This window comes from Carettochelys insculpta, chromosome 3 (assembly GCF_033958435.1).
Source record: "Carettochelys insculpta isolate YL-2023 chromosome 3, ASM3395843v1, whole genome shotgun sequence".
Lineage (NCBI taxonomy): Eukaryota > Metazoa > Chordata > Testudines > Carettochelyidae > Carettochelys > Carettochelys insculpta.
In genome coordinates, this window is record NC_134139.1 from 74,976,316 (window position 1) to 74,988,619 (window position 12,304).

Genomic DNA, 12,304 nt, shown 5'->3' on the forward strand with positions numbered 1-12,304 from the left:
TCCTTCCCAGAGTTACATAATCTGCCATGATCTGCTCAGGGTCATTCTTTGCTGTGTCATTAGTTCCTACATGACAAAGCAGGAAGGGGTAATAATCCACAGGTTTGAGGACTTCTGGAAGTCTGTCACATCCTGTACTCTAGCTCTTGGTAAGCAGCAAACTTCTCAAGATTCCAGGTCTGGACAGCAGATGGATGACTATCTCTTTTAGGGGGGAGCTCCCAACCACCACAACCCATCTTCTCTTGGGGATGGTGGTCATAGAACTGCCAGCCCTAGGACTACATAACCCATGCCTTCCAGTCAGTAGGGTCTTCTTCTGATCCCTTCCCTGACAGATCTTGGCCACTGCATTCTCCATCATATCACTGTGCCAAGAGCCTGAAAGCAGTTGCTTACCTCCACAGGAACTGCAGATATCTTAATTGGTTCTCTCTTCCTGGAGGTTACATGCTTCCAGTTTTCTTCCATTGGAGGGCAGTACAAACTGAGGTTGCTCGGCCTCCTGCGCCTGTAAGACTAAATGCTGCTTTCTGTCAAGACAGATGTCATCTTCTCTGATAGATCAGAGGGTTGATAGTTACACCTCAGGTCCTCTAACCTTTACCTCCTTCGTCAAACACATTTGCTTATTTCCACCCCAAACTCCCCCCTGCCCCAACCTTCTTACTTTACGGATCCTTATTATATCAGGAGAGGAGGAAGATGCATGATTTAAGAGGCAGAAGGGTTGGCTTTGCATGGCAGCTGCAGTCTCCTGGGGCATGCCCTCCACTTTGCACGCCCCTGGTTAAGTAACAGTTAATCCTGCCATGAATGCCGATGACTAGTAGCTGACCTCTCAAAGTCCAGTCTTACAATTTTATACTTGTCTACAAGCTGTTGGGAATTTGTCGATTACTACAGTAATGGTGCCATCAGCCCAAAACTTGAAGGAAGTCAGAGGATACCATCAACGCCATCTGTTTTTTTACTGATCTGCTAGCACACAGGACAGCATTAAATCTCAGTCCATGTGAAGGACTGGCAGAAACTTAAGAGGGCACCACTGTGTGCATCATATTCTACGAGAGGTTTTTCTTTTTCATCTCATTTTTTCAGAAATCACTGAAAACTGACTTTTTTTTGGAAGGTGACTGGTAACGGTGCTAACAGGGACATGGAATATGTGGCACCTGTGATGGCACCACTTCTCTTAAGCGTTAGAGAAGGGTCTGTACTTAACAGTTTGATTTTATAACGTCTGTGGCCTCTGTCAACTCCCATTCTTGTCATTGTACAGACTGTGGTACCCAGCCCATTTGAACATTTCAGAAGACCTACAGACTATTTGAATGCACTATATTAAGAAGGAAGTTTAACATGTCATATTTAATCATCATGTAAATAGAAACAACCTATACAGTAAATCCTCGAGCTACGCAGGGGTTGTGTTTCTGCAACTCCCGCGTAACTTGAATTTTCGTGCAAGTTGAGGGGAGATGCCTGGTTCCAGGCTCCTCTTGGCTTCTAGGACCCAGGAAACTGACTAGCCCAGCAGCACTGGTCTGTTTGCTGGCTCCCAGAGTGGCTGAGAGCCAGGAACCAGGGGGCAGCTGGTCAGTTCCTCGAGTCCTGCAAGTGGCTGGGAGCTGGGAATTAGGCAGCAGCCTGGCTCTTGGCTCCCCTCCACTTGCAGGAAGCGGAAACTGAACAGGAAATCAGCCTTGTTCAGTTTCCTGGCTCCAGCCAGTGGCAGGGAGCTGAGAACCAGGGGCAGCCTGGTTCCCAGCTCCCCTCTGCTCCCTGGAGCCAGGAAACTAACTAGGGCTGCTGCCCTGCTCAGTTCCCCCTCTCTGCAAGTGGAAGGGAGGTGGTTGCCAGGTTGCCACCTGTTTCTCAGCTTCCCGCCACTCTGGAGACCGGGAAATCACTCCTGACAGGAGCGGCTGCTGCCCCAGTAGGAGCAGTTTCCACATTACAGTCAGGGACAGCAGCCTAACTTGCAGCTGCTGCTGCTGACAGAAGCAGTTTTCTGCTCCTATTGGGGCAGCAGTCCCGTTAACCCGAGACACCTGCAACATGATTGCACATATTGAGGGTTTACTGTATGCAGTATTATCTATTTAAATACATACAAAACAAGACAAACCTAAAATATAAAATAAGAATTGAAGTCATCTCTACTGATTTAAAAGATGCAGAATCTGTTTGGTCCATACAAGGATATGCTTAGGCGGCCTTTTTGTTTAATAAAGTTGGGCACCGCATTATAGACTATTAATTCCAGGAAAGCAGTGGATAACTCCAGATCACCAGTAGCACTCATAGGAGGATTTTGCTCTCTGAAGTCCAGAAGACCATTAAGCAATTCCTGTAACCATGTGAAATATTCCTTTTTAAGGCTTCAATAACCAACTTAGTGAAGGAGTCCAAGCTTTTGAAATTTGCTGGTATGCTGCTGATTGTTCTTCTGATGCTGGCAGCGACAAGGAATTTGAGGATAACATATACCAGTAGTAGCCAGTGCTGATTGTGTGGGAAGTGGTCCAAGATAGTTTGAGATGTAATGATTGGCGATCTGCTGGAGTCCATGAACACGGGATTTAAAAGTCAGGCATCTATTCTTTTTTCCTTCAAGACTGAAGAAGGTTACCCTTTTGTTTTGCACCGAACAGTATGTATGGATCTCGTGCCAACGTTGGCTCAGTGAACTGTTCACACCTGCGGCTTGTTGTTGAGTAGGCCCTTGCTATACTGTTGCTAATAAACATTCTGCAGAGGTCTTACAATTACTCTTAACATAGTATGGATATACTGGAATTTGTGTCTTTGGTAAGTTGTGTATCAAATATTAAAATCATGTTAATGCATTAGACAAAGTACAACCTAAAAAATGAGTCACCTCATACTAGCAAATGCAGCTTATGAGAGGTATTAGCTACACACAAGTGCAAATACAAATTTTCCAGTTGGTCCTGAGTCACATGAAAAGGCCTCCCATTATACAAAAACTTAACAGGTGTGTAACAGACAGCAAATGGGACACACAAGGTCTTACGGAGTGTGGGGGTCACCAGGCCCTGCACTTCATCTGCAGTCACGTGACTTATGCAGCAGGTAGAACAGGATTATTAGTCAACAGGGACACAGCATACAACAGACTTAGCACAGAAACAAGAAACAATCAATACAATCCATTTTGCAGAGAGGAGGCACCAAGGGGAGGGGGGTCCCCAAGCTGGGGCTGGGGCCCTCCTTTGCTTCTCTCCAGACAGAAGACTGCTTTCCAACTGCCCAGTTCCAATTCACACCCAGCTAGGCCCCTCCTCCCTCATTTGTCCCGTTTCCCATGGAACAAAAAAAGTGTCATCTGGTGGTAAAAGTCAGGGACTTCCATTACTTACATGTGAAATAATCACTCTGAAACATCTCATTACCACTATGCACTGATAGCCTGTCTAGGGAAACTCAACTTAGCTAGGGAATCAAATCCCCATACACCCACTTTATCACACAAGCCCATTTCAGCTATGTGCTGTTTGTTTTCACAGTTCCTGATAAATGAGCAAGATGCTTTTATTTTCTAGGAAATTTTCTTGGTGCAGAACAAACAAAAAGCAACAGCTGAGTTAAAAAAAAACAAAACCACCACGTCTTGAGTTTCAAGATACTGAGTGCAGCCTACAGCTATGTACACTTAAGCAGCAGACAACCCTGCACTAAGTGTTATTTAAATAATTCTATGGGGCGTGCCATTCAAAAGGCAATACTGAACACGAATAACTACCGGAACATTGAAAGACACCTACCCTACCAAATCCACAGCAACACTGTTTACTTTGCTAACTAGTGAGTTACATGCCTATGAAAAGAACAGCTATTTTAACCGGTTAAGGCAGCTACTTTTGCTGTTCTAGTTAAAAAAAGCAAGCGTACAGAACACATTGGTCAATAACTGATTTTGTTTGCATTGTTATCAAACAGCTCTGCATTAGTATGAAATTTAGGTGGACCACTAAATTATAATTAAAGACCTACTGTATTTTAAGTCACTTGTCCTACATGAGTTCTTAAGACTAGGCTACCCAAAAAGTAAGGTTAACAAACACTATATTCAGGAAGAAACCACCACCTCTAGAAAAAACATGTTTCTCTCCCTTTTCTTGCAGAGATTTCCTGTGACCCACTTTTTGAGGAAATACTAGTGCATCTCTTACCTTGATGTTCTAGAGCCAGTAAAGTCAGAAGTATTGGCATAGTTTAGTTATGCGCACTTACTTGCTGCACTCACCTTCTTTCAAAAAGTGCTAACTGCTATAGGATAATGACATGGAATAAAAAGCATCTGAAAAGCCATATTAACATAACTAAGTGTATGCACAACAGCATGTCATTCCATGTTCATCCAGGAGGTAAGTAATCAAATACAAAAAAAACACCACTAAAAAGGAAACATACAGATACAAAAGCAACAGGTCTGAAATAGTTGTTTTATAGGGCAGTTGGAATTTATCTGAAAGAGCGCAAAAGGAAAAGGGAGTAATTGTACATTTCAAATTATTCACGATATTTTTTTCGGTCTTTAAAAAAATCCATTGTGTATTATCCTGCTCTGTCAGTCCCTCTGGGAAAAGACAGACACCAGACTGTTTATATAACTGAAGGCATATTGCAGTCTACTCTTCAGAGTAGAAAGAGCTTATTATAAAGCAAGGCAGACCACAGCTGTACAAACCCTGATGGCAACACTTCATTTTAACCAGACCACTCACAGACAACTAATTTTATTTGGTATTACTAACACTCAAGTAACAGCTCTGGATAGGAAGACAACCTTTCCAGACACCAATCTTTCAAATATGAGAAATCCAGATACCTTAAATAAAAAGCTGACCTTAAACATCCAGTACCTTGGAGACATTTCCTTTTCCCTCCCCATCATCACGACTGCATCAATGAGTTGGGGCACAGAAGGGAATAAAATCTTATTCAAAAGATTAAGTTTTCCAGGTACTAGTCTAAACAACTGGATGTCCATTTTGCCCTATTTTCTGAGTGTTTCCCACATCATCTTTCAGAGTAGATTTAAATCTCCATTTCACCATGTGCTTGGCATTTCATGATTGTTTCCTCGTACTCTATCTTCCTCTCCCTTCAGAAAGCTCTCTAGAGCATCATGGCATATACTGCTAATGTGTGGATAGCTGCAGAAGTTCAGCAACTTTCACATAACTTTGAACTGGACAAACGAGTAATAATCCCCACCTAGAATTTTTCAATGGTCTTTTAGACTAAAGCCCCCCAAACAACTATTTAAACCAGATTTTTCTGCTAACTGAGACAGCAACCCATGGCCCTGGCTTTGTCGTCTAGGATTCTTTTCCAGCCAGCAATCGACATATCTTTTATCTCTAAACTGCTGTCATAAACTTGGTATTATATACAAGCACAAGTTAAGTTGGCCTTTGGAAATCACTAAGCCTATATTGATAGGTCCTGCTACTATTTTCTTTAAACTTAGTGACACTGATCATGTTATGGCTGATATTCTTCTACAGTCTTTTTTTACTCGATCATATCAGTTAAAAAAAAAAAAATCTTTCACCTCTGGAGAACATGACTTATGAAGAAAGGCTGAAAGAATTGGGCTTGTTTAGCTTGGAAAAAAGAAGATCGAGGGGGGACATGATAGCGATTTTCAGATATCTTAAAGGGTGTCATAAAGAGGAGGGAGAAAACTTGTTCTTCTTGGCCTCTGAGGAGAGAACAAGAGGCAATGGACTTAAGCTGCAGCAAGGGAAGTTTAGGTTGGACATTAGGAAAAAGTTCCTAACTGTCAGGGTGGTCAAGTACTGGAGTAAGCTGCCAAGGGAGGTTGTGGAATCTCCCTCGCCGGAGATATTTAAGAACAGATTAGACAGATGTCTATCAAGGATGGTGTAGATAGTGGTCGGTCCTGACGTCGGGGCAGGGGACTGGACTTGATGGCCTCTCGAGGCCCCTTCCAGTCCTAGTGTTCTATGATTCTATGTTTACCTACACATTTCTGCTTTTCTTACATTGATGTCTGACCTGTTGATTAACTTCCTTAACAAAACTCCACAAATGAAGCTTCTCTCTTAAGGGAAGAGTCTGCAATCAGTATCGCAAGAAGAGTCATTTTTTCCAACTTCAGTTACAAAATTAATCCTTCAAAAGCTGCAATGCATGTGACTAGGAGAAAGTGCTCAATAAATAACATCAAACCGTACTTTTTTTTTTTTTATCACCCCCATTTTAACAACAGTGCAGGCACACAGACAATTATTTGTACCAGTTAGAAAGTTAAGTTACTCCCATTTCCAGGCTTTACCTTCCTCAGCCCCCAAATCTACCCCCAATCCCCAGGCTTTACACACCACCCCACAAACCAACCGCCCCCTGCCCCGGGCCAGGCTTAGCCCCTCTAAGCTCCAACCCTCCCCCGCAGGATTAACTAACCTCACTGCATAGTTCCACCATTCCCGCAGCCTCCTCCCGCTGCTCCGCACCACCGCCGCCTCTTTTTCAGTGGGCTGCGAGGCTGCACAGCTCTGGCAGGGGCAGCTTCGGCTGCCCCTCCCCCCCCAGCTCTCCTGCCAGCTGACTTCTTCACTCACAGGACAGCTCCCTGCCCAGCCAACTTCCAGTTCTGGGCTCCCTGCCCTGCTGCCTCTGACTGCTCAGCAGCTCTGGAGTTACTGCCACTTAAACCAAGGTAACAGCAGCAGCTCAGGGAGCCACAAGTAGCTCCTTTAGAGCCGCATGCAGTTCCGGAGCCACAGGTTGCTGAACCCTGACCTAAGGCCTTCTTTCTTATTTATAATCGTCATTTTGATAAACAATGGCTACAGTTAAAAGGGTTTCTCTTTTTATAAGCTAGTCATAAGAGTTTGTGTCTGGGTCAACATCATATTTCATTAAAGAACTATTTCCTTTAAGTAAACCAGGGATTATATGTAGAGTAGAGTAATGTACAGTACTTTTCTTTATGTTTCACAAATGTAGTGAATACTTCTTCCAAAAACCATCAGTTTTCTGCTTAGGTTTGCCTTTTGTGTGGGAGGGACGGCAAATTTCTTAGTTATTGGTATTGATATATTGCAATTTTGGGGTCTTTTGGTGAGTTGTGTATCAAAATTTATGGTTTCAAAACAGCTGGCTAGGTTGATATGCCTATAAGATCCCAAACATCAAAACATCACAAGCTTTGACTGAGTGACATTCTGTATTATCTACTAGGAGCAGTGGCTCAACTTTTCAAGTAAATTATCCCAAGTCTGTACTGTTCTTTCCATAAAAGGATGATTACAAATCGATTATGGTCTTTACAGGATTTCTTTAACCTGTGAATTAGGTAGAATTTCATCAGCTTACTATATATTCAACCAGGAGCTGTAATGAGGTACTGATTAAGATTTCAGAAAAAGCAGAATCTATCCACAATCAGCACATAGTTATGTAAAACATACATTACATGATTACAATCCCAAGAAAGTTTCAAAATCCATATGTTTAATCTTGATCATTTTTAATCATCACTGGGAGAACACTGAGTAAGCGCCATATCTTTAGAGAATAAGATTGCAAAGGACATGGTTAGAAAAAATGCTTAGTGGCCATCACATCCTTTAACAAGTGCACCCACAAACTGAACATGGAAGGTTAGAGAAGAAATACATTGTGGATCAGGGGAAAAATTGAAGATGTCAGGAAAAGTTCTAGCTGTGGGTGAGATCTGTCTAATACTAGCGGTCATGGCATGCATTTCAAGAATGTGTGCTTCTACAGTAAACTGCAAGTCCAAAGGCAACCATTAAACACACCATTTCAACATCTGAAACAGGTGAGAAAGTCACACTTGACAAGAACCCTGCACGGAAAGTCAAGTTATAAAGTGGGCGCATTGACTCAAGATGTTCATACAAATATTTATCCCATAGAGCACTACACCAGGAATGTATGTAATATGGTGCATCAAGAGGTAAAATCAAATGAAATGATTCTACTATTGCAAACTTATGAATTGCCTGGAGGAAATTTGTGCGCAGGGGGGGTGGGAGAGGCAGTGCTGGCAAGTGGGAGTTTCAGGGATCCATAGCTGATGCCAACCATGGAAAAAACAAACAAACAAACAAACCTGTTACTCATACTTCAACTGGTGAATCAGTGGTAAAAGGGGCTTCAGAGCATAAGGCTATCACATTTCAATAAAAAGCCTCACATGGTAGTGTTTACATGAAAAGTAAACTTCCAAAAACACACGACAAATGCATGGCATACAATGTAATCTTACAAATAGCTGTTGGTCTAACAATTCACTCCAAAACTCAGCAAATTCCTTATGATGCTTATATATAGCACTGGACCCTCCATGGACCACAATAGGGGCAAGGAACCTCTTGCGGGTCAGGGGTCACACAGAAGTGAGAAGCAAAAAAAAAAAAAAAAAGTCAACCCCCACCAAAATCCTCACTGAAATGGCTCCCAACTAAGAAGCAGAAAAAGATATACTCTCTTCACACAACAGCCCCAGAGCGTAGGGCAGGCGTCTGCAACCAAAATAGTGAGAAGAGCCATTTTTTCAAATTCAGGTACAAAAGCAGTACTTCAAGAGCCACAATGCATGTGAATAGGAGACAGTCCTTAGTAAACAACATCAAACTGGGCTTTGTCACCCCTATCTTAAGAGCAATGATTTGTACTAGTTAGAAAGTTAAGTTACCCCTTTCCAGGCTCAACTCCGGCCTCACTCCAAATCTGCACTCCCAACCCCAGGCTTAGCCTCTCAGCCCCAAACCTACCCTCATCTCTCTGCTTTACCTGCCTCAGTCCTCAAGTCCACCCTCCGTCCCCAGGATTAACTTGCTTCAGCCGACAAACTCCTCCAGCTATGCACGCTGCTGCTCCATGGCCACCTTCTTCCCCTGCCAGCCTTCTCAGAGTGGTTGTGTGGCTCCATTCGGGCAGACTCAGCCACCCCTCCCCCCAGCTCTCCTGCTCAATTCCCCCACCTGCAGAGCAGGCAGTTTCCTACCCTGCCGGGCTGAAATAATGGAATTAAATTTAATTGGTTTAATAGCCAGATCCCTCCCACTCCCCTGCCAACCATTAAACCAATTAAAATTAGCTCCATTATTTCAGTGGTGGCAGGGCAGGGAACCGCAAGAGCAGTCAGTGGTAGCAGCATCCAGAACTGCAAGTGACTCCTGACAGAGCCACAAGATGCCAACCCCTGGCCTGGGTAGATTTTTGTGGGCTCCTCTAAGCTCTGGGGTGGGATAAAAAAAAAATCCAAAGGATCAGGTGTGGAAGAGGGATGCTGGGAAGCAGGTCTGTGCAGGAGAAGGGTGCAGATGGAGAGTGGGGTGCTTACCTATGCAGTTTCCTAGGGGTACATGTGACTCCATGACTTCCACTGCTCCCAAGCACTGCCCCCCACTGCTCCTATTGGCCCTGATTCCAGCCAATCAGCCTGGTAGGGAAAATCCTCCAATCTGTGCTTTCTTGTGCTGGTGTTCCCCCAGCTGGGTGGGAAGGGGAAAGGTAGAGGGGCAACATACCGCTCTGCTTCCTCCCCAAACCAGGCATAGCCCATGGGCTGGATAAGGTCCTAGCTTGCCTGACTGGGGCCCACAAGCCTTGGGGCTTCCTCCTGCCTTGCTGAAGGAGGCTTTAGTGCCAGCATGGGGCTTCCCAATTCTGGGAGGGGAATCCCAGATCCTTGGGGGGGGGGGGGGGGGGGGGGGGGGGGGGGGCAGGGCACAGAACCAGGCAAGTTGCAGGCTATGTCTGGCCCTCAGGCCACAGATTCTCACCTATGGACTACAACAAAAGTATTCCTCATGGAGACTTCAACTGTAAACAAGCTTTTTTGAAACATGAAGCCTAGCAAAGGTTTCTAGGTTCCCTTGTGCTGCCAGCAAGTTAGACTTCCTCAAAAGGTAAGGCAAATGACCACCAGGAAGGTATTAGAGACCAGTACCAGCCTCAAGTGCTTTCTAGACCAGCAAAGAACCACTCCCTGGAGAAGCTTGTGGACTTCATGATTCACTTTCCTATGAATGACTGTTCCTGAAGGAATTCTGTGACAAAAATAATTATGCAAAAATGGGTACGTTTTATCTGTGAATAAATCAATGCAGAGGCTCCAACATGGGAGGGGGAGCATAGACCACTGGCTGCACTGAGGTTATAGATAATTTACCTTCCTTCTCCTCCACTCTACCACAAGGGTGAGGCATGCTACAGAAACAATCAGACACAGCCCTTCTACACCAGGTATAGGCAGGCAGGCTCAGCCCAGCAGGATGTGTGTGTGGAAGGGATTAGTGTAGAGGGACTCAGGTAAGGGATGAGGGCATTCTGTGTGGGGCAATCTAGGTGCAAGCAGCTTAATGAAGAATCTGGATGCAGAGGCTCATTGAGGGTTCCAGGTGCAGGAGCAATGGGATTCTTCAAGAGTTCCGTGTGTAAGTGGTCAGGGCTCTGTGGTGGAGGGCAGGGCACAGGGAAAAGAAATGGGCATTGGGAGACTCAGTGAGGAGGGGGTCTAAAAAGGCCTGATTAACAGAAGATCTCCAGCTGCTGCCAAGGGGACACCATATGTTGGGCTACTGCCTCACTCATCCCCCAGGCTCTTGCCCCATCCCAAGTGCTCCTGCCTCCTTTCTACCCCAACTCTCCTTTGCCCTGCCACACTAGTGGCACACTGTCGCACAGAAAACACAACAGCTCATAGCATAACAAAAGGGAGCAAAACCAGCATTAAGACTGTAAGGCAGCATCCAGCTACAAAGTCAGCTAGTCATACGGTAACCCCCTCTCTCACTCACTGCCCTGGAATCTGGCCCATGGAAGCAGTGGGGAAAAATTCTTGGTGAGCAGTTTTTTCACCACAGGGAGGGGGAACGGTAGCACACTGAAGGATCCGGTCCGCAAGTTTTGGAGTACCGCCCCGCTGCAGTAGCATGCTGGTACTCTGGCTTCCAGACTTGCAGAGGGGCTGCACGCCACACTTTGAGACCCATAGCCCTAATCATTCTAACTCTTTGACCTACCTCCTTCAAGGATGCAGCAGTCAGTACTGTCAAAGTATTCTAGATAAAAGGCATTCACCCTCCTTAAACACGGTCAATGGCAGCCCTGCTGCTGCTGGCCAAGCGGTACAGTAATCCCTTGATTTACATGGAGGTTGCCCAGGGAGTGGTTCTTTGCTGGTCTGGAAAGCAACCCTGGGCAACCTCCATGTAAATTGAATTTTGCATAAATTGGGGGTGGGGGGGAAAGCACATTGGCTGGGGGAAGTGGGAGGGGTAGCTGGGAGAAACCACGCTGCAAGCAGCTGCCTGTCCGCCAGCTCCCCGGCTAGGGGAGCCGGCGGCTGGAGGCAGTTTCAATTTGTGCTTAACTTGCATTAATGTAAGTCAAGTGCAAATCGAAATTACGTTTCAAGAGTTTACTGTATCAACAGTTTGAAATTTTGGTCCGCACTGAATTTACTAGTGTTTTTATGCAATCTGTTCTATAACTTGGCAAATATCAAGAACGTTTGCTGTACCTCCTTGGAGAACCTCTACATATTCTTGACATATGTAGAACCTGGATTGAGAACCACTACATTAGACAATATATTGATGCCTTGGAAGGCAGTGTAAGGGGAAGGGAAGAACAGTTTCTCTGAAATGGACAGACCACATGGACATAGCCTTCTTCTAGTCCAGTCTTAATGGTTTTTGTTTTTTTTTTTTAATATTATTCTTTTTGAATAAAAGAATGCTATTGCTCAGAAGCAAATTCTATGCAAATCAAAACTGGACAGAACTGTCCTCTACTTACTCTTTTGAATTTGACAAATCACTGGAAAAAAAGTTAGCTACACAGAACAGAATGGTAAAATGATACTTACCTGGCAGCTGAAGTAAGTATCTGTATGGCTCTAAAAGAATTCTTTCACAGGTTTCTTCTCTTCCCTCCATCTCAAGAAGCAGGGTTTCACTCTGTCAAAGAAAATATACTTTTATCACAAATCAAAGTTAGAGAATTTAAAAATATATAATGGAAACAAGACCCTAATTCTAAGATAGAGAGGAAGAGACAAGCAGACTCAAGGAACTGAAGACAACAGCCCACTTGAAAGTGTTACCTGAAAGCCATCTTTCCCAACTATCACTGGCTTTGCATTACAATAAACCCCGACTTAAGCAAAGGTTGCGTTCCTGCACAACCCGGCGTACAGTAAAATTTTGTGTTACTCAGGGGAGCCAGGAAACTGACCAGCACAGCTGTGCTGGACAGTTTCCTG

The 12,304-nt window shown here is 44.5% G+C and overlaps 1 protein-coding gene across 2 annotated transcripts in view; it reads right to left on the minus strand.

Annotated features, from left to right (window-relative positions):
* GGPS1 (geranylgeranyl diphosphate synthase 1) overlaps positions 1–12,304 on the minus strand; it is a 51,979-nt gene that overhangs the window by 22,596 nt on the left and 17,079 nt on the right. For both annotated transcript variants that reach the window (XM_074990130.1, XM_074990131.1), the window contains exon 2: positions 11,909–11,999. In XM_074990130.1, the coding sequence (XP_074846231.1) occupies positions 11,909–11,978 (70 nt within the window). In that variant the 5' untranslated portion in view covers positions 11,979–11,999. The remainder of the gene's footprint in view (positions 1–11,908; positions 12,000–12,304) is intronic.